General features: G+C 39.5%; 1 protein-coding gene across 1 annotated transcript in view; it reads right to left on the bottom strand.

Annotated features, from left to right (window-relative positions):
• The window catches only part of COPG2 (COPI coat complex subunit gamma 2), a 115,562-nt gene that overhangs the window by 59,181 nt on the left and 29,228 nt on the right, over nucleotides 1-27,153 (bottom strand). Inside the window, exons 7-11 of the mRNA XM_027075484.2 lie at nucleotides 26,862-26,954; nucleotides 25,844-25,930; nucleotides 24,635-24,792; nucleotides 2,248-2,381; nucleotides 1,632-1,699 (exon numbers count right to left, since the gene is read on the bottom strand). Of these exons, the coding sequence (XP_026931285.2) occupies nucleotides 1,632-1,699; nucleotides 2,248-2,381; nucleotides 24,635-24,792; nucleotides 25,844-25,930; nucleotides 26,862-26,954 (540 nt within the window). The remainder of the gene's footprint in view (nucleotides 1-1,631; nucleotides 1,700-2,247; nucleotides 2,382-24,634; nucleotides 24,793-25,843; nucleotides 25,931-26,861; nucleotides 26,955-27,153) is intronic.

Genomic DNA, 27,153 nt, shown 5'->3' with positions numbered 1-27,153 from the left:
TAGTTAAATAATAATTTAAGAGGACAGTCATATATATATACCACAGAAATATTAATGTGTCTAATGGCAGGGTATCGCTCGAGGTTCAGTGGGGTGAGTATGTAAGAGATAGAACCATATCACCTTCCTAAAACTCACACAATACTGAATTCTGAGACACATCTGGCCCTAATATTACAGACAAAAGAATGTGGACCTATGTCAACTCTTTAAAATATAACTCTAATTGTTATTCTCTATTGGGACACCTGGGTGGCTCTGTCGGTTAAGCGTCCGACTCTCAGTTTCAGTTCAGGTCATGATCTCGTGGTTTCATGGGTTCGAGCCCCGTGTCGGGCTCTGCGCTGACAGTGTGGAGCCTGCTTGGGATTCTCTCTCTCTCTCCCTCTCTCTCTCTGCCCCTCCTCTGCTTATGCTCTCTTGCTCTCTCTCAAATAAAAACTTAAAAAAAAAATCTTTAATTGTTATTCTATACAGGGTTCTTCCATGGCCGTCCTACAAAGTTTCTTCCATGGCTTCTCTCTCCTCCAGTTGTTCATACAATTAATTTATAACTGATCACACACTACCTGATGACAAGTCTTCTACTACCTTAAACTTTCATTTATGGTTACTTATTCTGTGTTTCTAAGTTATATCCTGTAGAACTATGCTATCCAATATGGTAGCCAATAGCCAAATGTGACTAATAAGCATTTGAAATGTGGCTGGTCCAAATTAAGATATGCTCTAAATATAAAATATACACTGGATATTAAACATTTAATATGAAAAAATATAAGGCAAAATAGACCTTTAATAATTTTATAATGATTACATGTCGATATGACATTTTACATATATTAGGGTAAATTAAATGTATTATTACCATTAATTTCATCTTGACAGGGCACCTGGGTGGCTCAATCGGTTAAGCTTAAGCGTCTGACTTCAGCCCAGGTCATGATCTCACAGTTTGTGAGTTCGAGCCCCACGTGTCAGCTGTGCTGACAGCTCAGAGCCTGGAGCCTACTTTGGATTCTGTGTGTGTGTGTGTGTGTGTGTGTCTCTCTCTCTGTCCCTTTCTCGCTCATGCTCTGTCTCTCTCAAAAATAAACATTAAAAATTTTAAAAATAAAAAAATAAAATTAATCTCATCTTGAAAAATGTTTTAATGTGGTCAGTATAAAATTTAAAATTACGTATGTGAGTCACATTGTGTTACACCAGCATTGTCCCAGAAAAATTTCTACAGCAATAGAAACGTTCTTTACTTTTGCACTGTCCAATATGAGGGTCACTAACCATGTCACTATTGAGCACATGAAGTGTGACTAGAGTGACTGAGGGGCTGAATTTTTAATTTTATTTCATTTTGATTAATTTAAATGGAAATGGCCACTCATGGCCAATGGCCATCATATTGGACAATGTGGTTTTCAGCTACAGAGTGCTCAGCAGTCAGAAATGAATTATTAGTCTTTAGCTGAATAGCAAAAATGGCCATACCTAAAGCCACAAGTACAAGGAAGGTGCTCTAGAAGTGAAGTCCATAAATCATGCCTACTAACCTTGAGAGAAAGCCAAATGCCTCACATGAATGTTTCTCAGTCAAACATGGATACAAGTCAATAGTTGGCAAAAGGACCTACCTTGTTCAAGGTCCTCACAGCTGCATATCTCAACGCTGGCTTAGGAGAGCTACAGAAAAGCTGAAGAACTAGGGGAAATACAGATCACCATGAATATATCTCATTTCATCATATAGTACATGAAGAATCATATTCAAAATATGCATAAGGAGATTAGATCGCAGCATCAGTACCTCATATGAGAAACACATCATCAAAAATAGAAAAAGCACTTCTTGAGCTATAAAAGTTTAAATATAGGAAACAAAGTTTATTTATCTGTAAGAATTAATATATCCATGAATATTGGAATCTGTGGAATACTTATAGCTATAAGAGCAAATGGACTTTTTTAACCATGAAGGAGAACTCAAGGCAAGAACTGAAGGCATGAGTGTTACTTGTCTTCTAAGTAAAATTTTTTAATGTTTCACACAGGGAAATAGTAACTTCAGAAAAAAAGCGCCAACTAAGTAAAGAACAACAAAAATAAATGACCCACCTAGCAGAATGCAAAGGCATATAGAGAGAGCTAAGGTTCAAAAATCATTCTTACTACCTCTCCTGCAGACCCGTGGGACTTAAAACAAAAACACACTAATGTAAACAACAGCCGGGTAGGGAACATACAACTGACCTGAAACAGCAGGTGCCAACTCCCTTGCAGTACAGTTAGGAAGATGGATGATGGCTGACGCAGCTTCATAAATAACCATTTCATGTTTATTTCGCAAGCAGCTCTCAATGAAATCGAACAGTGGGCTTTCATGGCTGACAATAAATACAGGGCATGATCAGATATCAAAAAGAACAGGTGCAATAAGCATCGAAGTTAAAAACACAGGGAGATTGAGGAACACTTTCGGAATTATGGGTGGAGGACCCCTGAAAATACATTCCTCCATAAAAGCAAAGAGAACACTGGCATAAGGTTCCAAAATTAACTTGCTCAGCACTCTAGAAATTAGCCAAAGGCTTGCAACAATCCTAGCAACATTTGCTCAAGAAAAGTTACATCTTCATAAGAACAACAAGCTTTCTGGTGTTCTCCTTTGCTCTATTTCTATTCCCTCTGTCCAATTTCATGAAAGCCTTGGAAATCAGCAGCCTCAGAACTGTAGTAGCTATGAAAGCCAGCAGCCTAGCAGCCACCAGAGGAGACAGATGGGTTTGGAGCTCCATCAAAAGCCTAGTCCCCAGGGAAATATCACTATTTGACCTGACTCGTGCTCCCTAAAAAAGCTTCATTCATGGAGCTGATCTTCATTTCATCTGACTCAGAGTTCATTCAGTGAGGAAAGCCCTATCCTCAGCAAGTTTGTCCCAAAAAATCAGTGGCCACTGTTTATCACTGCAGTTGCCAGAGACAATGATGTCACTCGGGACAAATAAGAGGGTGGCTGAAAACCTTAAAAGGAAAATCTGAGAAATGAGATCTCCACAAGAGGCCTTGGCAATATCTGACATATTCCTGGGGATCCAGAAGGCCATGCACATGTAGAAGACTGTGCAAATGCCCAGGAAAGGCCAGACAAGCCCTAATCCCTTGACTTTGAGGTTCTATGCAAGTAGGAAGTGAAGGCTAAGGCAGAGTTGTAAACTGCCAGAGCATGGAAGGCATACCCCAACACACAAAGTGCCCACTGGAAAAAGATTTGGAGATATATTGGCTTAAATCATTTAAGAAAATCTGTCAAGGAGCTCCTGGGTGGCTCAGTCGATTAAGCATCTGACTTCAGCTCAGGACACGATCTCATGGTTCGTGAGTTTGAGCCCCACATCAGGCTCTCTGCTGTCAGCACAGAACCCACTCTGTATCCTCTGTCCCCCTCTCTCTCTGACCCTCCCATGCTTGTGCATACACACACATGCTCTCTCTCTCAAAAATAAACATTAAAAAGAAAAAAGAAAATCTGTTAAATCATTATCTGATGACTTAGCTAATCAAGCAGACTTCAGTACCTGTACATGACAAAGAGTAAGACTGCAGAATTAGTCCAGGAAAGTCACTGAACAAACAACAACAAACAGCAATAATAACAACCTCTGAGGATGGAGAAGAGAGAAATGTGATTTACAGAGTTACCACAATACATAAAATATCTAATTTTTGACAAAAAGTGATGATACATGTTAAAGAAATAGTAAAGTATGCCCCATATGTAGGGGAGAAAACCAGACCGTACCGATTATTCTTGAGGAAGCCCAGGTATTGGAATTATTGGGCAAAGATTTTGTCAATAAATATAAACACGTTCAAAGAAACAAAGGAAATCATGTCTAAAGAATGAAAGAGAATTAAAGACATGACAATCATACCTCACCAAAGAGAGAATATCGATAAAGAGAAATGAGTTTCGGTTTACTTGTTTTGTTTTCTTTTAAAAAGCCAAATAGAAATTCTGGATTTGGAAAGTACAATAATGAATGAAAAATTCAAATCTGCAATTCAATGGCTGATTTGCACTGGCAGTAGAAAGAAATCAGTAAACCTGAAGGAAGTAGAAAGAAATCAGATAATCCAGCTAAGAAAGAAAAAAGAATGGAAAAAAAAAAAAAAGAGCAGAGCTTTGGAAATCTATGGAATATGACCCAGTGTATGAACGAACATTTGCATAATAGGAGGCCCAGAAGGAAAATAGAGAGACAAAAGGGCAAAAGGAATATATGAAGAAATGATTAACAAAACTGCCCAAATTTGATGAAAAGCATTAATCTATGCACTTGAGTAGCTCAACAAATCCCAAGCAGAATAAAAAGAAGAAGATCCACACAGTGACACACCATAGTCAATCCACTGAAAGCAGACGACAAAGAGAAAATCTTGACAGCAGCAAGGTAAAAACTACTGCATCATGCTTCAAAAGGGATCATCAATACAATCAATGGCTAACTTTTCACCTGAAACAAGGGAAGAGAGAGGGCATAGAATGCCATATTCAAAGTGCTGAAATATAAAAACAAGAATTCTATATCCAGCAAAACTATCCTCCAAAAAACAAAGGCTAAATAAGGATATTCCCAGAGAAGCAATGACTGAAAGAAAGCACTGCTGACAGATTTACAAAAAAAACATCCTAAAGGAAGTCCTTTATGCTTAAAGATTTACACCGAACAGTGATGTGAATAATCAAGGCGAAATAAAGAGCACTAGACATGATAATTATGTGAGTTGATATCAAAGAGTCTATAGACAACTTTTTTTTCATTTCTCTTCTTCACTACTTTAAAGGACATGAAATGGTATAAAGCAATAATTATAACCCTACAGTTGACGCTTGAACAACACAGGTTTGAACTACATGGATCAACTTATATGCAGACTTCTTATGATAGAGTACTGCAAATATATTTTCTCTTCCTTATAATTTTCTTAATGACATTTTCTTTTCTCTAGCCTACTTTATTATAAGAATATAGCATTTAATACATATAACACAAAATACGTGGTTTATGGTATCAGTAAGGCTTCCGGTCAACAGTAGACTATTAGAAGTTAAATTTTGGAGAAGTCAAAAATTATATGCAGATTTTTAACTCGATGGAGGGCTGGCTCCTCTACTCCCCACATTGTTCAAGGATCAACTGTATATTGCTGGATTTATAACACATACATGCCATATATATGGCAATTATAGCAAATAGGAGCCCAGAGAGAATGAAACTATATTGGAGAAAAGATTCTGTATTTTACTAAAATTAAATTAGTATTAATCTGAAGCAGTCTGTGGTAAAGTAAAATGCATATTCTAATCCCTAGAGTAACAGCTAAGAAAAAACTGGAAAAAAAGTTAAAATACTGACAGAGACATTAAAATGATACACTGAAAATATTTATTTAACACAAAACAAGGTAGTCAAAGAGGAGAGAAACAGAAAAAGACAGGAGACATAGAACAATCAGCACAATGGCAAAAGTAAATCCAACTCTATTAATAATTATATCAAATGTAAATAGTCTAATTATCCCAACCGAAAAAATAGAAATGGCCAGACAGGATAAAAAAAGCAAGATCCAATTATATGCTGTCCACAAGAGTCACACATTCAGATTCAATAAATCATATGGAAAATGGAAAAATATTTTCAACTGAATGAAAACAAAGACACATGAAAATTTATGAGATGTAGCTAAAGCAATGCTGGGAGGGAAATGTAGAGTTTTAAACACCAATACCAAAGAAGAAAAGTCCCGAATCCATAACCAAAACTTCCACAATTAAGACATTAGAAAAACAAGAGTGAATCAACCCGACAGCAAGCAAAAGAAAGGAAATAAAATCAGAACAGAGATCAACAGACTAGAATGCAGAAAAAAATAATAATGATAATAAAGAAAATCAATAAAACCCAAAGTTAGTTCTTTGAAAAGATCAACAAAATTGACAAATCTTTAGCTAGACTAATCAAGGAAAAAAAAAAGAAAAGAAAAAACACAAATTACCAAAATAAGGAACGAAGAAAGGAACAACACTACTGACCCTAAGGAAACTTAAGTGATGATAAGGGGATATTATGAACAACTCTATGCCATTTCTAGGGCTTTGTCCCCCCAAATGCCAAACTACTAAAATTGGCTCACGAAGAAATGCACAATCTAAATAGGTCTGGGAGTTATTTAAAACCTTCCCTCAAAGAAAAGCACAGGTCCCAGTGACGTCACTGGTTACTTCTATCAAATATTTCAAGAAATAATACCAATCTTCCAGCAACTCTCCCAGGAAATAAATGAGCATTACTTCCCAGCTAATGCTGCGATGCCAGGATTACCTATGAACAAGCCTAACAAATGTTCACAAGAAAACTACAGCCCAGCATTTCTGTCATATACACAAAACTCCTTACCAAAACACACACACACCCACCCACCCACCCACACACACACACATACAACTAATAAATGACCATAGCAAGGCTACAGGACACAAGATTAACCTGCAAAAACCAACTGTATTTCTATATATTGGCAACAATAATCCAAAATGAAATTAATAATTCCATTCATAATAACATCAAAAAGAAATACTTAGAAATGCATTTAATAAAACAGTGCAAGACCTTCCCACCAAAAACTACAAAAGCCTGCTGAGAAATCAAAGTAATTTCAGAAGCAGTCTCTGATCATGGACTGGAAGACTCAATATCAAGATGGCAATTCCCCCAAAATGATTTATTCAAGTAGGTCTATTGTTCTATTCAATGTAATCCCTACCAAAATGCTGGCAGTCTTTTGTTGCAGACATTCAAAGCTGTTCCTAAAATTTATACAGAAACGCAAGGACCAAACAGTCAAAACAGTTTTCAAAAACCTAAATATATAAAGCAAACATTGACATATCTGATGGGAAACACAGCAATACAATAATAGTAAAACACTTCAAGACTCTATTTTCAATAATGGATACAACATCCAGAGAGAAAATCAAGTGGATTGGAATAACGTTACAGACCAAATGGACCTGACATACACAGAACATTCTACCCAATGGCAGCAGGATACACATTCTTCCCAAGAGCACAAAGAACATTCTCCAGGATTGATCACCTGTTAGGTCACAAAACAAGTCTTCACAAGGTTAAGAAGATTAAAATCATACCAAGTATCTTTTCTCATCACAATGAAATAAAACGAGAAATCGGGACACCTGGGTGGCTCAGTCGGTTAAGCGCCCGTCTCTTGATCTCAGCTCAGGTCAGGATCTCACTGTTTATGAGATTGAGCCTTGAGCTGGGTTTTGCGCTAACAGCACGGAGCCTGCTTGGGATAATCTCTCGTACATGCCCCCCCCCCCCCTCCTCTTTGCCCACCCTTTCCCACCCTTCGTGCGAGGGTGCACATGCACACGCTCTCTCAAAATAAATTAAATAAACTTAAAAAAAGAGACTAGAAATCAATAACAAAAGGAAAACTGGCACATTCACAAATACATAGAAAGTAAACCACACACTCTTGAACAACCAATGGCTCAAAGAGGAAATCAAAATGAAAATTAGAAAATAAGAGACAACAAATATTTGCAAGAAAGCAGAACTGAGTGGGAAGTTTATAGTGAAAAATTGTAAGTTTTTAAAATGCCATCTATGCCAGGATACATACAAAATCAAAAAGAACTGCCATGGTAATTCTGAGAATTAACAAGTGAGGGGTAAGGGTCATTTCATCCCAAACTGATCTGCTGGCCAACCCCCAAAAGAAGTTGAGTTCCTCTATGACAACTGGACTCAGTCAAGTGTGTAAGGCAATCAGTCCTGGTCAAGCACAAAGCTTAGACTGGAGCTCCTTCCCATCATGCCAAGGGAAGAAGGACTGGTACTTGCCCAACCCTGAAAGAAGAAGATTCCTGCTACTAACGTGCCACATCATACAGCTGCAAGATTTGCAGCCCAGACCATGATGCCCCGGAAGGGCTGCTTCCCCGAAAAAATGGCACTGTCACAACAGGTTCTATCTGGTGATCCCTTACAATTTCTCGTACCATTGTTCATGGTGGTCTCTTACAATTTTTTCCCCGCTGTGGCATCAGATGTAATGTCTATCATATTATATTACTTCCCCATCCCTCCCCTGCTCACAACAGTGAGTAGGTGGTGTTTCTGTGCTTAATGCGGTTTAAAACCCACAAAGCCCAAGGGTCATGATCCCTCTCTCAGGGTGTGAAAACTGCCCTGAGAGACCCCTGCACACCGAACCAGAATGAACGAACAATGGGGGACCCGGTGCATCAGATATTGCGTCAGTCTCTATGGGTTTCCCCTCATGAATGGTATTCCAGTAGGCTATATGTGAGTTTTTCTTGGACATTTGTGCTTACTTGCGTAAAAACTGTTACAGCAAGGTGGACATCAAGTCAGGTTTCTACTGTGGTTTCTGGAAGTCAATCAAACGGTCAGAGGTCAAAGACACATTTTGGCATTTTGGCAGTACCGGGATGGCTGGTCTCACTAACTACCTGTGAGAAATAGCCCTGAAGTCCTAATGAGTGAAAAATCTGGGGAACAGCACTGCCCAGGTGACAACTCGGCGGTTGTTATTAATGCCCTTGGTGGAAGCATCCCAGGAAGAGGCAAACTTGACTGAGGGCCAGGCTAAACAATCCCTGATAAAACTACACAGAAAAATAAGGATGCAAAACAAGAGCCGGGAGACACTCCTGCGGAATAAGGGAGGATCTGGTCTACCGTCTATCGACGTTATGATAAAGCTGTGATAATAAAGAATGTGTTGCTGGGGTGGAAACAGAAGTATAGAGCAGTGGAGCCCAGGACCCCAGAAACAGTGTGTACAAGGATACCTGATTTATGACAAAGCTGACATTGTATAGCAGTGGATACGAACAGGTATTTCAACAAATGGTACCAGGACTACTCAGTAGCCATGGCTGGGGAGTTAAATTGCTACCTCATACCATATCCAAAAAACAATTCCAAGTAGTTTATAGACCTAAAACATGAAAGCTAAAACTATAATGCAGGGTGCCTGGGTGGCTCAGTCGGTTAAGCGTCCAGCTTGGTTTTGGCTCAGGTCATGATCCCGTGGTTCCTGAGTTTGAGCCCGCATTGAGATCTGCACTGACAATTCGGAGCTGGCTTGGGATTCTTTCTCCCTCTCCCTCTGCTCCTCCCTCGAGAGCTCATACTTACGCTCAGGCTCGCTCGCTCTCTCTTGCTCTCTTGCTCTCTCTCCAATAAATAAATAGACCTTTAAAAAAGTTTATCTTAAGTTTATCTTTATCTTAAGAGATAATGTTTATAAAAAATATCATGGAAAATATATTTGAGACCTTGGGGTAGAAGATGTCTTCAGCAAGACACCAAAAACAGTATTCCAAAAGTCAAAGATTGATCAATGTGACTACATTAAAGAAGTTCTGTTCATTAAGACACCAGGAGAGAGAGAACAGACAAACCTGAGTGGGAAAAGCTATCTGCAACATACACAACCAAAAAAGAACTCCTAGAAATCAGTACGAATAAGGCAGATAACCCAATAAAAAACTGGGTATTTCAATAGAAAGGATATTCAAATGGTTAATAAACATAGAAAACGTTTCCCAAACTCATCAGTTAATTAGGGAATTACAAATTAAAACCACTATGACTTGACGAGGATGCCAAGGTAATGCAATGGAAAAAGAATCTTTCACCAGGCAGTGCTTAGACAACTGCAAACTCCTATTTCAACCAGATACCCACATGCAAAAGAATGAAACTGGACCCCTACCTCACACTATATACGAAGATACCTCAAAATGTACCAAAGACCTAAATGTAAAAGATAAAATTATAAAACTCTTAGAAGACTGCACAGGTATAAATCTTCATGACCCTGGACTGGACAATGGTTTCCTTTAGTACAATACCGGAAGCACAAACAACCAAAAAAAAAAACCCAAAAACTAGACAAATTGGGCTTCATCAAAATTTAAAACTTCGGTACTTCAAAGGACACAACCAGGAAACTAAAAAGCCCACAGAATGGGAGGAAATCTTTGCAAATTATGTATCTAATAAAGACCTAGTATCCAAAATGTATTTGGTTAATGATTACAACTCAATAAAAGACAAATAACCCAATTTTTAAAATGAGCAAAGGATATGACTGAACCTTTCTTCAAAGAAGACATACAAATGCCCAATAAGCACATGAAAAGATACTCAACACTATTAGTCATTAATGAGATGCAGCTTTTGTTACTGTCAAGCCAAGAACTTATTTGTACAATTTTTTTTCAATAAAATTTTTTCAATGGAAAAAAATAACCACAATGAAATACACTTCATCACACCTACTATGAGATATATAACAACAAAGACAATAATGAGTATCGGTGGGGATGTGGAGACATTGGAATCTTCGTGCATGGTGGGCAAGAATGTAAAATGATGCACCCATTTTGGAAAAGAGTTTGGCAGTTCCCCTCAGAAAGTTAAACACAGAGTTACGTTATGACACAGCAACTCTATTCCTAGGTATATGCCCAAGAGAATGGAAAAACATATTCACATAAAAAATTACGCATGACTGTTCATAGTAGCATTATACATAAAAGCTGGAAAGTGGAAACAACCCAAATGTCCACCAACAAATAAATGGGTAAATAAAAATATGGGATAGCCTCTCAATGGAATATCATTCAGCCATAAAAATCAAGTACTGATACTTGTATATATAGATGAACCTTGAAAATGTTACTGTAAGTGAAAGAAACCAGAGACAAAAGACCACATATTGCATGATCCCATTTATATTAAGTGTCTAGAACAGGCAAATCCAGAGGGACAGGAAGCAGATTGCTTTCCAGGGGCTGAGAGGAGGGGAGAATAGGGAGTGACTGATAGTGGGTTGGGGGTTTCTCTTTCAAGTGATGAAAATGTCCTGGTTTCAGTGGTGGCGGGTAGATAACTTTGTGAATATACTAAAGACCACTGAATCAGGAGCACCTGGGTGGCTCAGTCCGTTAAGCATCCGGCTCTTGATTTCGGCTCAAGTCACGACCTCCTGATTTGTGAGTTCGAGCCCCATGTCGGCCTCCGTGCTGGCAGTGTGGAGACTGCTTGGGATTCTCTTTGTCTGCCCCTCCCCTACACATGCTTGCTCTCTCTCTCAAAATAAATAAATAAACTGAAAAAGAAAAAAAAAGACCACTGAATTATACACTTTTAAAAAAGTGAATTTTACGGTATCTGAGTTATATCTCAATAAAGAAGATCTAATACACCCCTCTGATTAATTTAAAATTTGACATCAAGTCTTGGCCTCAGGAAATCTCACCTGCCTGGCTGGAATGTAAATTGGTACAATCACTTTGAAAAACAGTCCAACAATGATCTACCAATTCCATCCCTAGAGACATACCCTACAGAAATAAATGCTTACATATAAAGAGAGAAAGCTATGGTAATGAGGCGGTGTGGTGTAGGTACAGGAATGCTGTTTGCTGCCATGTCACTAGTAAGTGCTCAAAACCGAAAACAACCCAAATGCCCACTAACAGAAGAATGAATATAAATAAGCCTGGAAGGATTCAGTCAAGGAAATATACAATTAAAATGAACCAGCCCTCCAGTAGAAACAAGGGTAAATCTTAGACAGAAATACTGGGTGGAAAAAAAAAAAGCTAGAAACTATAGCATGATTCTATTGACATAATGTTCAAAACCAAACCTTACTGTTTATGAATGCATACGCGGGGTAAAAATCTAAAGAAAGAGCCAAGCAATTACTACCGTAAATATCAGAATAGTGATTTCTACCGGGGGTGGGTATGATCAAGAAGGATGTATATCACATTTCTGGGATACCAGAAACATGCAACTACCTAACACATAGGGCCAGTTACCTGGGTGTTCTACATAATTGGATACAATGTACAGAATACGACTATGAGTCTTATGCAATTCTCTAGATGTATGTTTCTCAATTTAAAAAATTTTAAATTCTCTCTTGAATATAGGGTTCTAAATATGAGGTCAGTTTTGTTATCAGTGATCTACAGATCAACTACAGTCTTACCTTTTAGAGTATGATTTGTCAGTTTCTGAGAGAGAAGTGTTTACAGTCTCCCAAACTTAATTTCTTGTATTTCTTTAAGATGGTGCTGCACATATTTTGAAGCAATGTTATTAAGTACAGTTAATACTTAGTACTTAACTGTACTTGAGCAGTGCAGGGATGAGGGGCACTGAACCACTAAGCAGTCGAAAATTCATGTGGAACTTTGGACTCCCCCCAAAACTTAACTACTAATAGCCTACTATTAACTGGAAGCCATAGCAACAAGCCATAGTCAATTAGCACATATTTTACAGATTAGATGCATTGTATATTGTATGCTTACAATAAAGCTAGAGAAAAGAAAACGTTAAGAAAAGCAGAAGGAAGGAGCGCCTGAGTGGCTCAGTCAGCTAAGTGTCGGACATTGATTTCAGTTCAGGTCATGATCTCTGGATTCGGTTCTTGAGTTCGAGCCTCCTGTTGGGCTCTGCACTAACACTGCAGAGCCTACTTGGGATTCTCTCTCTCTTTCTCTCTCTCTTTCTCGCTCCCTCCCTCCCTCCCTCTCCCTCTCTCTCTGACCTTCCCCTGCTTGCTCTCTCTCAAAATAAATTAATGCACTTAAAAAAAAATCAGAAGAAAAATACAGTTATGTACTGTACTGTATTTATCGGGAAAAAAAATCCATGTATAACTGGACGACGCAGTTCAAACCCGTGTTCAAGGGTCCACTGTGCATACAAGTTCATTCCTGTTACATCATTTTTTAGATCATTTCTTTTGTCACAATACAAAATCCCACTTTGTCCTTTTTAACGCTCTAAATCCTGATTCCTATTCTGGCTTGTATTACTATTGCTAAGCAGCAATTAGTGTTCGTATATATCAAGCATGTATTTTTGATAGATTTTAAGTGTTTCCTTGTCCTTCTGTTTAGGCGTGTCTTTTGTGAAAGGCTATATAATAGATCTCTTATTTTGTTTACCTGACCGGCCACTCTTTTAATAAGTAATCCTTTAATAATGTCAGCAAGCCTACTTACATTTATTACACTGCAAATACTTTTGTTTGCTAGGCAGTCTCTATAATGGTCCCCCCAAATCTCTACTTTTGAAAATATCCACATCCCTGTGTAGTCCCCTCCCACATTATACCAGACTTGGTCTCTGTAACCAAGGGAACACACCAGAGGTGAGGCCATGTCCCTTTCGAGATGAGGTTATAACACCCTGCAGCTCCCATCCGAACCTCTCCTCCAGTTCACTTACTTTGGGAAGAGCCACTGCCATGCTGTGGGGACGTTCGCGCAGCCTACACACAGGCTGCCAAAGTGAGAAACTGAAGCATCTGGCCAACAGCCAAGGAGAAACTGAGGCTTGTCAACAACTACGTGAGCGAAACTGGAAGTGGATCTTCCAGACCTAGGTGGGTGCAGCTTTGGCTGATGGCTTGACTGGGGCTTCATGAGGACCCTGGACCAAACCAGAAGCTAAGCCACTTGCAGATCCCTGACCACAGATACTACGAGATGATGTCATAAGCTGCTAAGTTTGGCACTAATTTGTCACATAGCAAGAGATAACTAATACATTTACACTGAATTCTGCCCAACTTATTTGGTTTTCTTCTATTTATACACTCCATTGTTTTCCACTAAACTTCAAATTTTCTTCATTCCATTTTTATTTCAAAACTTCTATTTTTTTAACGTTTTTATTTTGAGAGAGAGCGCGCACGCGCACACGCGTGCAAGTGGGAGAGGGGCAGAGAGGGAGAGGGAGAGAGAGAATCCCAAGCTGGCTCCATGCTGTCAAGGTGGAGCCCGATGTGGATCTCAATCTCATGAACTGTAAGAACATGACCTGAGCTAAAATCAAGAGTCAGACGCTTAACCGACGGGGCCACCGAGGTGCCCCTATGTCAACATTTTTAAAGCTTTGCATTCCATTTACATTCTTAGTTACGAATCCGTATGTTTTTCTGACAAAGTTTAACATTAATAATTAACATCTTGGGGTGTCTGACTGGCTCAGTCAGGAGAGTATTCAACTCTTGGTCTTGGGGTCGTGAGTTCAAGCCCCACGTTGTGGGGTAGAGATGATTTAAATAAATAAATATTTATAAGTAATAATCGACAACATATTCCTCCCAAACCAGACCAAAACAAACAAACTTAGCACGCTTTGACTACCATGTAGAACTGCCTTCAACACCAGTATTTATCATATTGCTGTCTTCTGGAATCTTTGAGATTGTTATTAAACTTTACAAAGTTAAAATATCATCTATTTATGATTACTACTGCTTATCCTAACTCCATGTTCATCTTACTCCTTCAATCCCACTATTGCCTTCTGAGTATGTATTTGTTCATGCTGGAGTAAATCTTTGAATAATTCTTACAAAGTGATTGACAGACTATTTATGGTAAATCCTTCTGTTTAAAAACACCTTTCTTTCGCCTTTGCTGTTGGATGATAGTTTGGCTGAGTATAGAATTCTAGTTTGACAGTTCTCTTCCCACAGCACTATGAAGACACCGTTGCTGCCTTGCGTGCAATGCTACAAAGAAACCTAAAGTAAAACTATAGGTTAAATACCTTTGTTTTCATAGAACTTTTAGAATTTTTCTCTTTATCCTTGTTTAAAAAAAATGCAGCGTTAGAATGTGCTTGCTTACTTATCTTTACACTTCATTCTACTTAGCATTTCATGCTGTGTGTGATTTACTCTAAAGATCATATCTTTCTACAGGTCTGAGAAATGATCAGCCATTTAAAAGGCTTAACTTTGTATTCGATTATAACAAAATCATAGAAAAGTCCACAAAATATTTGTCCCCCCCCTCTCAAATTCATATTCAAGCCCTAACCCACGGTGTGTGACTCTATTTGGAGATGGGCCCTCTAGGGAAGTAATTAAGGTTAAATGAGGTCATAAAGGTGGAGTCCTGATCTGAAAGGATTAGTGTCTTTAAAGGAGAGATAACACAGCACTTGCTCTGGCCCCCCAATCTGTGCACGCGCGTGAGTGTGTGTGTGTGTGTGTGTGTGCGCGCGCGCGTACACAAATGCACCAAAAGATCACATGAGCGCACTGTGAGATGGTAGCCCTCTCCAGCCCCAGGGAAAGCTCTCACCATACACCAACCCTCTTGGCACTCTAATCTTGGATTTCCTAGACTCCAGAACTGTGAGCAAATAAGTTTCTGTTGTTTAAGCCCCCTCGTCTGTGGTATTTTGTCACAGTGGTTGTAGCATACTAATACAGCAGCTGACCTTGAAGAGGCCCCCGGTGATTCTTGGTTTCTGGTATTCATTCCCTTTTCTAGTCCCGAGCCACACTGAACAGAGCTGACCTTTTTCATCCAACCGAATATTGCAAAAAATGTTGGGGTGTGGCTTCAAAGACTAGGTGTCTATGAATATTTTGTTCATAAAAATAATTGTGCCAAGGGGCGCCTGGGTGGCGCAGTCGGTTAAGCATCCGACTTCAGCCAGGTCACGATCTCGCGGTCCGTGAGTTCGAGCCCCGCGTCGGGCTCTGGGCTGATGGCCTGGAGCCTGTTTCCGATTCTGTGTCTCCCTCTCTCTCTGCCCCTTCCCCGTTCATGCTCTCTCTCTGTCCCAAAAATAAATAAATGTTGAAAAAAAAAATAATTGTGCCTTGCACTTTGTGCTCTCTTGTATCCCTCACTGTGGGGGAAGCCAGCCACAATGTTATAAGGACACTGACCAGCCCCATGGAGAGGTCTACGTGGCAAGGGACTCGGGCGTCCTGCCAACAGCCTGCACCAAGGCACCAGTCACGAGAGTGAGTGACCCTGGAGGCAGATTCTCCAGCTTCCCTCATGCCTTCTGATGACCACAACTTTGGCCAACATCTGGACTGCAGCCTCACGAAAGACCTCAAGGAGGCACCAGCTGAGAACACTCCCAAATCTCCGGCCCACAAAAATCGTGTGGGAAAATAAGGATTTGTCCTTTTAATCCGGTTGAGTTTTTCAGTAATGTGTTATACAATGGCAGACAACTAAATCCAAGGGGAATTATTACAAACCTAGAATGATAAAGAAAATGAGTATTTCAAGCACGTCAGAAGCCCCCTGCATGCCACCTTCCAGGCACTAGCGTGCTTCTGCCCTACAGATAAATATGAACTTTCAATGTTATAGGTTAGTTGTGTCTATCAAGTCTGAAATTAACACAAAGAGAACCATACAGATTGTATCTGTTTGTGTGGGACTTCAATTTATCCACACTGTGGTTGCATTTAGCAGTAATTTGTTCATTTCCACTGTTGTATACTATTAACTGTATGACTATAACACAATTTAGTTTTTGATTCTAACTTTGTCCGACATCTGGACTGCTTCTACTTGGACTGAGTAACAGTACTAAAGGTATCCTTGGTATGTCTTTTGACCCACGAATCTATGCATTTCTGTTTGATATTTAAACGAAGACAACTGAGATTCTGATTGGGGGTTCGTTGAATCTGCAGAACAAAATAAGATGTGACGTTTTTATAGTACTGAATATTCCACTCTAAGAACAGGATATATCCCTCCATTTATTCAAGTCATATTTCAATAACATTTTATGATTTTCTGTGTAGAGATGTATACAATTTGTAGATTTATTCATAAGGATCTGATTTCAATACAAATGATTTTACTTTATTGATTGGTTACTGGAATATAGAAATTAAACTGATTTTGGATACTAACCTATCCAGTAACCTTGATAAATTTACATATCAATCCTGATAGCTAATAGATATTTTACATTTTCTTTTTTTTTTTTTTAAACTTTATTTTTTTTTTTTCAACGTTTATTTATTTTTGGGACAGAGAGAGACAGAGCATGAATGGGGGAGGGGCAGAGAAAGAGGGAGACACAGAATCAGAAACAGGCTCCAGGCTCTGAGCCATCAGCCCAGAGCCCGACGCGGGGCTCGAACTCACGGACCGCGAGATCGTGACCTGGCTGAAGTCGGACGCTTAACCGACTGCGCCACCCAGGCACCCCTCTTTTTTTTTTTTTTTAATGTTTGTTTATTTTTGAGAGAGAGAGAGACAGGGAGAGACAGAGTGCGAGCAGGAGAGGGGCAGAGAGAGAGAGGGAGACACAGAATATGATGCAGGAGGCCCTGAGCTTTCAGCACAGAGCCCAATGTGGGCCTTGAACCCACGAGCTGTGAGATCATGACCTGAGCTGAAGTTGGACGCTTAACCGACGGAGCCACTCAGGCGCCCCTAGATTTTACATTTTCTATATACAAAATCATGCTGTCCGCAAAGGCAATTTTATGTCCTCTTTCAAATCCTTATTTTTTTTTCTTACTGCACCAAGTATGACTTCCAGTAAAATGTTGCTAAAAAATAGAATTAACAGGCATTCTTTGTTTCATTTACAATCTCAAGGAGGAAAACCTTTAATAATCCACCAATAAGTACAAAGTTTACTGGAGATTTTTTGGTACCTTATCAGAATAATGATGTTCCCTTCTGTTCTTTGCTTTGAAAAGAGATTTTTTAATCACAAATTGCCACTGATTTTTATCAAGTGCTTTTGTTGCATCCGTTATGATACTGAGACTATTCTGCTTTATTCTTTGAATGAGGAATGTTATGTTGATTTTTGACTGTCAACGGAACCTTGCGCTGCTAGAATAAACGCATGCTGGGAAATTTGTTCATTATTTCTTTGTATATCTCTATCTCTCTCTTTCACCCCAGTCTCTCACATCTTCCTCGGGAATTCCAATTACATCCCAGGTGGCACACCAGTTGATAGTATCCCACAGTTCTCTGTAGCTGTTTATTGTTCTTTAACCTGTTTTCTGTGTTCCCTCAAATTAGTTGCTTTCTATTCCTCTCCCTTCAAATTCACCAACTCTTTCACTGTTTTGTTAGCCACCTCTAGCCTGGTGCTAAGTCTATCCAGCAATTACCCATTTCTGTTACCATCTGTGTGGCAGGCAGAATGGCCCCGGAGACGTTCGTGCCTTCCTGCCCAGAACATGTGAATATGTTACCTTACGTGACACAGACCAACCGCTGACCGAAGGTGGGTAAGCAAATAGGGACCTACCAATCTCTGACCGCAAAGAAATGAATTGAGCCAACGACCGAAATGAGATTCGAAGTGAATTCTTCCCCAAAGCCTCCAGTAAGCATCAGCATCCTGCTAACATTCTGACTTTTAACCCATGAGACTTATGTCTAACCCACAGAACCACGAGATCATACACGCACGTTGTAATAGCCATTACATTCATGGTCATTTGCCATGGCAGCAATAAAAAACCAATTCAGACTTTGGTACCTGACGGTGAGGTCCTACTGTAACAAAAACCTTAAACTGGGTAACTGTCTTTGGAAGCAAGCAGTCGGTAAAGGCTGCTAGAATTTCAGGGAGCATGAAGAAGAAAGCCTAAATTGCCTTAAGCAGACTGCTAATAGAAATGGGGTCTTTAAGAACACCGCCAGCGAGGGTTCACAGACCACTTACAGAAATCTGGTCTTGAAGTCCATCCCAAAACAGAAGAACACACATTCTTTTCAAGTATACATGGAACATTCTCCATAAAAGATCACATATTAGACCATAAAACAAGTGTCAACAAATTCAAAAAGATTGAAATCTTTCCGTGCGTCTTTTCTGACCACAATGCTATGTAACTAGAAGTCAGGCACAAGAAAAAATCTGGAAGGAGCACAGATACATGGGGGTTAAATAACATGCTACTAAGCAATGAAAGGGCCAACAAAAAACAAACAAACAACAACAACAAAAAAAAAAACAAAGAGGAAATAAAGTACATGGAGACAAATGAAAATGAAAACAGAACAGTCCAAAATCTTTGCGATGCAACAAAAGAAGTTCTAAGAGGGAAGTTTGTAGCAATACAGGCCTAACTGAAGAAGCAAGAAAAATCTCAAATAAACAACCTAATCTTACACCTAAAGGAGCTAGAAAAAGAAAAAAAAATCCAAAACCAGTAGAAGGAGGGAAATAAGATTAGAGCAGAAATAGATCATATAGAAACTAAAAAATAGAACAGATCAATGAAACCAGGAGCTGGCTGTTTGAAAAGATCAATAAAATTGATAAAACCTTACCCAGACTCTTAAAAAAAAAAAAAAAAGACTCAAATTTAAAAATCAGAAATGAAAGAGGTGTCATAACCAAAACCACAGAAAAATAAAAGATTTTAACAGAATGTTATGAAAAATATATGCCAACAAATTGGACACTCTAAAAGAAATGAATAAATTTCTACAAACATAACCTTCTAAAACTGAATCAGGGGGCTCCTGGGTGGCTTAGTTGGTTTTAAGTGCCCGACTTAGGCTCAGGTCATCATCTCACGGATCGTGAGTTCGAGTCCCATGTCCGGCTCTGTGTTGACAGCTCAGAGCCTGAAGCCTGCTTCAGATTGTGTGTCTCCCTCTCTCTCTCACCCTTCCACACTCATGCTCGTTCTCTCTCTCTCTCTCTCTAAGAAATAAACATTTAAAAAATTTTTTTAATAAAAATAAAAATAAAACTGAATCAGGAAGAAATAGAAAATTTAAACTGATTACTAGCAATTAGGGGCACCTGGGTGGCTCAGTCAGCTGAGTGTCCAGCTTCGGCTCAGGTCACGATCTCATGGTTTGTGGGTTTGAGCCCCACGTTGGGCTCTGTACTGACAGCTCAGAGCCTGGAGCCTGCTTCGGATTCTGTGTCTCCCTTTCTCTCTGCCCCTCCCCTGCTCACACTCTGTCTCTCAAAAATAAATAAATAAATAAATAAATAAATAAATAAATAAATAAATAAATAAATAAATAAAAATATTATAAAATTTTTTTAGAAAAAGAAAGAAAACCCTGAAGACTCCACCAAAAAACTACTAGAACTGATATTTCAGTAAGGCCACAGGATACAAAAAAAAAAAAAAATCAATGTACAGAAATCTGTTTCATTTCTATACACTAATAATGAAGAAACAGAAAGGAATTAAGAAAGCAATCCCTTTTACAACTGAACCAAGAATAAATAAAATGCCTAGGCATAAACGTAACCAAGGAGGTAAAAGACCTGTACTCTGACAACTATAAAATACTGATGAAAGAAATTGAAGATGACAGAAATGGAAAGATATTCCAGGCTCACATATTGGAAGAACAAATATTGTTCTACCCAAAGCAATCTACAGATTTAATGCAATCCCTATCAAAATACCAACAGCATTTTTCACCGAACTAGAATAATCCTAAAATTTGCACGGGACCACAAAAGACCCTGAATAGACAAAGCAATCTTGAAAAAGAACAACAAATCTGGAGGTATCACAATTCCAGATTTCAAGTTATACTACAAAGCTGTAGCAATCTAAACAGTATGGCAGTGGCACAAAATTAGACACACAGATCAGCGGAACAGGATTAAAAGCCCAGAAAGAAACCCATGAATATAAGGTCAACTAATCTTTGACAAAAGAGGCAAGAATATGCGATGGGAAAAAGACGGTCTCTTCAACAAATGGTATTGGGAAAACTGGACAGCGACATGCAGAAAAATGAAACTGCACCACTTTCTTTCACCATACACAAAAATAAACTCAAAATGGATTAAAGACCTAAAGGGGAGACTTGAAAGCATAAAAAACCCAGAAGAGAGCACAGGGAGTAATTATCTGCCACCAGCCACAGCAACACTTTTCCCTTCCCGCCGGAGGCAAAGGAAACAAAAGCAAAAATAAACTATTGGGACTGTATCAAAATAAAAGGCTTCTGCACAGCAAAGGAAACAATCAACAAAGCTAAAAGACAACCTACTAAATGGGAGAAAATATTTACAAATGACCTATCTGATATAAGGGTTAGGATCCAAAGTATATAAAGAACTTATATGGGAATGCAAGCTGGTGCAGCCACTCTGGAAAACAGTATGGAGGCTCCCCCCCAAATTAAAAATAGTACGACCCAGCAATTGCACTACTAGGTATTAATCCAAGGGATACAGGTGTGCTGTTTCAAAGGGACACATGCACCCCAATGTTTATAGCAGCACTATCCACAATAGCCAAAGTATGGAAAGAGCTCAAATGTCCATCGATGGATGAACGGATACAGAAGATGTGGTGTGTGTGTATATATATATATACACACACATACATATACATACAATGGAGTATTACTTGGCAATCAAAAAGAAAGAAATCTTGCCATTTGCAAATATGTGGATGGAACTGGAGGGGATTATGCTAATTGAAGTAAGTCAGTCAGAGAAAGACAAATATCATATGACTTCACTCATGAGGACTTTAAGAGACAAAACAGATGCACGTAAGGGAAGGGAAGCAATAATAATGTAAAAACAGGGAGGGGGACAAAACATAAGAGACTCTTAAAAATGGAGAACAAACAGAGGGTTACTGGAGGGGTTGTGGGAGGGGGGATGGGCTAAATGGGTAAGGGGCACTAAGGAATCTACTCCTGAAATCACTGTAGCACTATATGCTAATTTGGATGTAAATTAAAAAAATAAAATTTAAAAAAATAATAAGTAAAGAACTTCTTTTTTTTTTAATTTTTTTTTCAACATTTTTATTTATTTTTGGGACAGAGAGAGACAGAGCATGAACGGGGGAGGGGCAGAGAGAGAGGGAGACACAGAATCGGAAACAGGCTCCAGGCTCTGAGCCATCAGCCAGAGCCCGATGCGGGGCTCGAACTCACGGACCGCGAGATCGTGACCTGGCTGAAGTCAGACACTTAACCGACTGCGCCACCCAGGCGCCCCATAAGTAAAGAACTTCTAAAACTCAACACCCAACAACAACCAAAAAATCCAATTAAAAATGGGCAAAAAACATGAACAGAGACATTTCTCCAAAGACAACATACAGATGGCCAACAGATACATGAAAAGATGCTCAACATCACTCATGACTAGGGAAATGCAAATCAGAACACGAGATATCGCCTCACACCTGTCAGAATGGCTAAAATAAGTGACAAGAAACACAGGTGTTGGCGAGGATACAGAGAAAAAGGAACCTTCATGCACTGTTGGTGGGAATGCAAACTGGTGCAGCCACTGTGGAAGACAATATGGAGGTTTCTCAAAAAGTTGAAAATAGAACTACCCTGTGATCCAGTAATCACACTACTGGGTATTTACCCAAAGAATATAAAAAAACACTAATTCAAAACGATATTTGCACCCCTATGTTTATTGCAGCATTATTTACAATGGCCAAACTATGGACGCAGCCCAAGTGTCTGACAAACAAATGGATAAAGATGTGGCACATATGTACAATGACATATCATTCAGCCGTAAGGAAGAATGAAATCTCGCCATTTGCAACAACATGGATGGGGCTCGAGAGTGTAATGCTAAGAAATAGGTCAAAGACAAAAATATTAGATGATGTCACTCAAATGTGTAATTAAGAAACAAAGTAAATAAAAGAAAAAGAGAGGGAGAGAGGCAAACCAGGAAAGAGACTCAACTCCAGGGAACAAACTGGTGGTTAGCAGAGAGGAAGTGGGTGGGGGGATGGGGAAAACCGGCAAAGGAGATTAAGGGTACACTTAGGATGAGCACCGAGTCACGTATAGAATTCCTGAATGACTATACCTACTTCTGAAACTAATAGAACACTGTATGCTAACTAGACTGGAATTAAAAAGAAATCTAGTCTTGGAGAATCCTGTGAGAGCACAGAAGGGGGCACAAGTTGTCGTAAGCTGGAGTAAGGTGGATCCTTGTCACAGGTTAGTGGAGAGACGAGCGGAACTGTGTCCTACAAGTTATGTGGAAAGCAGAACATGCAGACGATGAACTCGGCTCTTCGTGTGAGGAAATTTCCAAGGAGAGCGTTGAAGGTGTGACCTGGTTTCATCTTGTTGCTCACAGTAAAATGTGAGACGAGAAGTTCCACGAGCGGACAACAGCCTCCGCCCGTGCCTGTGAGTTCCAGCCCAATGCATCTTGGACTTGCGTAGCAGGCCCCCAAACCGCAAATGCCAATTCCTTGTAGTAAATCTCTTTATATATTTACCTGCCTTGGGCTCTCCTTCTCTGGTTCAATTCTGACTGATACAGGACTCTATAAAAAAGGAACTAAAAAGAAATTCTAGAGCTTTAGTTTTCATTTCCTCTGCTCATTCATAACTATCTCCCATTGAAGTCTTTAGAGCATCTTTTAGAAGTCTGTTAAAGTTTTTGTCTGCTAACTCCAATGTCTGGTTCCTATCGGAATCAGTGTCCATTGACTGCTTTTTCTCTTAACCGTTGGTCACATTTCCAAATTCTTTGCACTTCTGTCATTTTTTTTTTTTTTTACTGTATATAAACATTGTGAATGACAGGATGCAAAGACTCGAGAATTTATGATGTTTCTCTAGCAGGCAGTTAACTTGGCTAGAATCACACTCCAGACTTTATCTCTTCCACCACGAGGTGCGCCTGAATTCTCCATTAGGTTCTTTCAGTTCGCAGCTACTTTTTGCCAGGCTTTCTAGAGTCTTCCCCTGTACCGTAGGGGAAGTTCAGGATTTTTGCAGAGTTTGAAATCGATTTGGGGGCTTCCCCCAGTCGTGGCTTCCTCCTTTCCAGGGTTTTCACCCTAGGTTTTCATCACTCTTCCAGTCTCAAACTATATTCTCACCCCTCTTGTCCAGCATATACCATGGCTTTCTGTGATCCCACCTCCAGGAACTGTGGACCTCGGGAGACTGATCAGAAATATACAGACCTCATTTCCTACAGCTCTGTCTCTGAGGCATCAACTTCCCTCCAGTTTTTGCCTGCTTTTCACCACTCACCAGTGCTTTCAAATAGTGGTAGACTTCCCCATTGTTTGGGGGCGGCATACTTTTGTACTGAAGATCTAAGTGTTTGCAGTAAGGCTAATGTGACCAAGCTCTTCCACCATTACTAGAAGCAGGAAGCTCAACCGAATACTTTAACATTCCCTTTATCTTCTTTGTTGACATTTACGTTATAGCTCCTTTTTTTTTTTTTTTTGGTGGTTACTCAAGAGATTACAATATTCATCCATTATCACAGACTACCATCAAATAATATAACGCCAGTTCATGAACAAGATGAGAGCCTTATAAATGGTGTATTTCTTTTTCTCCGCCGTGCCCTTTCAATAAATAAGTCATTAAACGCAGTACTTCAAGATTCTCTTACAAAAATAAAGGAACAAATAAGACTCTTAATGTCACCCCGGCTTTCACATTTAATCACTGCATAGCCTATGATCTGTATTTTTTGTTCCCTATCAGCATTTTATTGTGTTACTGGCAATCATAATCTATTACATACATATACCAAAGCACCCATTAAGGTAAAAAACCAAAAACGTTGCATGACTTGGAATCCCACAAATTTTCTTAATTTGGAAAACACTAAATCTCTGTAAAATCAGCACGGCCCAAAAAAATCCTCCAAGGAAATACACCTGGACATATGTTAGCCAGCAAACAAAAAATCACTTAGGTTTAGGTGGAGACACTTACCCCTCTTCACTTTCTTTTAGTAAGCGACTGGCAATTCGGATAAGCATGCAGTAAGCAAACTGTGATTTGAGGCCGGATTTAGTAAACTTATTCAACATCTTAGAAACAGCAAGGCGATCGTTCTTTTTAAGGTGATACAGGACTCCCAGCGCATGGTACTAAAGAACAAGAAAAAGGATGTAACATCCAGAAAGCGGAGGAGGAACAGGACAAACTTCCAGGAAAACAAAATCACATGGGACTAGATTTTTAGTAAAAAGATACCCAAGTCAAATGTGTACAAATAGAAACAACTTTTTCGTACGGACTCAAACGCAGGCAAGACTGAAAGAAGAAGAGTTTCACCCCCAGAAACTGTAGATTCAGATTGGACAGGTGGTATTAAAGAGGTGACATACAATCCGAAGATGGTTCTAGCAGGTTCATCACTCCCCTTAGCACATACATCCTTAGCACAAAGGCGCTCAGGTCCAAGGCTTTACCAGCGGCACAGGTCTCTGTTAGTGGCTTTAAGTCATCTGTGGCCACGTTCGTAGTTAAAGGATTAATCTCCTAAAGCAGGCTCACGGAGCATAATTATCGTGGCACTTCGTGTAAAAACACAACGATCAGAGTTAAGAGAGCGAGACGGTTTCTTGAGGGAAAAATTACTCCTCTATTTCCTCATAACTAGATACGCCTACAGAAGTTGTAAACATTAAAAGGGGGCGAATAAGTATCCTCTCCAATACAAATGGGGTACTTCACAGAACATTGCCAGTGACCATTTCGCTCTTGTTCTCTTTTAATTAGGAATTAACGAATATCCAAAGGAGATCTTCCCAACAAAATGGTTACGTTTCACAAAATAAAATTACTCTTGACTGTTGGCGTAACGTCTACTATAACCAAGTTCTGAAAAGCTTAGACTTGAACGTCCTTCTTCACAAATTATTTTTCACGTAAGGGGCTGAAATGCAGAGTGAAGGATCTCTGGAATGAGCATCTCAAACTGCTACTGAATTTAAGAATCTTTCCTGAACGTTCCTACAGCTTCTATTAAACGCTAGCAGGGTCTATGACAGTAATTCTAATTAATGGGATACCTACTAATAGGCTGCTTAATATTACACTTCCGCTAACACTCATCTAGGGAGTCAATAAATTGTCCCTAAAATGAAGGGTTAAAGAACGCTGATCTCAAGACCTAACGGGACTCGATCACAGTACCTGGACCATAATGTTATCACTGGAAGCAGCTTCTTGGGCTTCATTGACCCAGCGTTTAACCACGTCATAGCTTATCTTCATCATGTGCTAGACACAGAACAAAGTGAGAATAGACAGTGCATGGTCACTAGAGGTTTACAGACATGAACTAGTTTTCTTAGAAAAATCACTAACAGACATTTCCAAATCAAAGAGACAACTCTGTAGCTTTTAGAAGTCTACTTCAAGTCTCTACTGCAGACGCAACTAATAGACCAGAAACTCTCTCCAAGATGAGGAGGGGTTTGTGGGCTAAGATGACAGGGGAGGGACAGGAAAGGAAGGGCTAGTTAATAGGATGGTGCTTGAATAACGTGTACATTCTAGGTTTTACTTCCAGGAAACTCACCTGGAAGGAAAAACAAAAACAGAAACAAAAACACACAGTACTGATAGACCCCTTGCTATAAAACTTGACCACCTACACTCCAGACCCAGAAACTCTTGTGATTCAGATGATCTAATCCATTCACACACTAATAACCAATTTTAACCAAATGCAAGGTGACCTCAGGCTGTCATACATTTTGTTTTGATAAAAAGAGAAAGAAAAAGTATCCCTGAAACAAAGACCACTTTCCAGTAAGAAATTTCCAAGTGGGGCAGGGGGCTTTGGATGGAAGGATACCACACACACAGGGCACTAAGGAAAGCAGACGATACAAGAGGCAAGAGGTCAAGTTCAGGTCACAAAGGAAGATTCAAAACAAAACAAAACAAAACAAAAACGACCTTCAGTGTCTTCCCGGTCTGCCACCTCACCCCCCATCCTTTCTGATTACCAAAACCTTTCAAACATGGAAATGTCACCTTTTTAACTGCCTATATTGTAACGCTGCTCTGATAAAGTACTCTTGGATAAAGCAATAGAGATGCAAATATGTTTTTTGAATGTTTCACGGTTCACGTGTGAGAGAATCACAGGGATATTTTGTTTAGCACCCGCTCGAGCCAGGCAGCTGGCCACTCGTTCACTTACTAAGGAAGACACCAGTGCCGAACTGGAGACGCTGGAGACTTTATCCACAATGGCCTGCTTCATGTATCTTTCAATGGCCTGCAACATTGTTCCCTGAGAACATTCATAAAGAAACGGTTGTTGAAGCACACATCTTCACCCAAAACTACGCTCCAGAATAGTTTACAAAAACCAGTCATATATTTGTTTCCGTGCCAATATTTAGACTGCGTTAAAGGGACTGCCATCTACTAGAGTGACTCTATCGCAGAGGGCAGGAGCTAGACAACCAAGTTGACTCTTCAAAGAGAAA

Source organism: Acinonyx jubatus, chromosome A2 (genome assembly GCF_027475565.1).
Source record: "Acinonyx jubatus isolate Ajub_Pintada_27869175 chromosome A2, VMU_Ajub_asm_v1.0, whole genome shotgun sequence".
Taxonomy (NCBI): Eukaryota; Metazoa; Chordata; class Mammalia; order Carnivora; family Felidae; genus Acinonyx; species Acinonyx jubatus.
The sequence above is the reverse complement of the archived record's forward strand: the minus strand, read 5'-3'. Positions and strand labels throughout refer to the sequence as shown.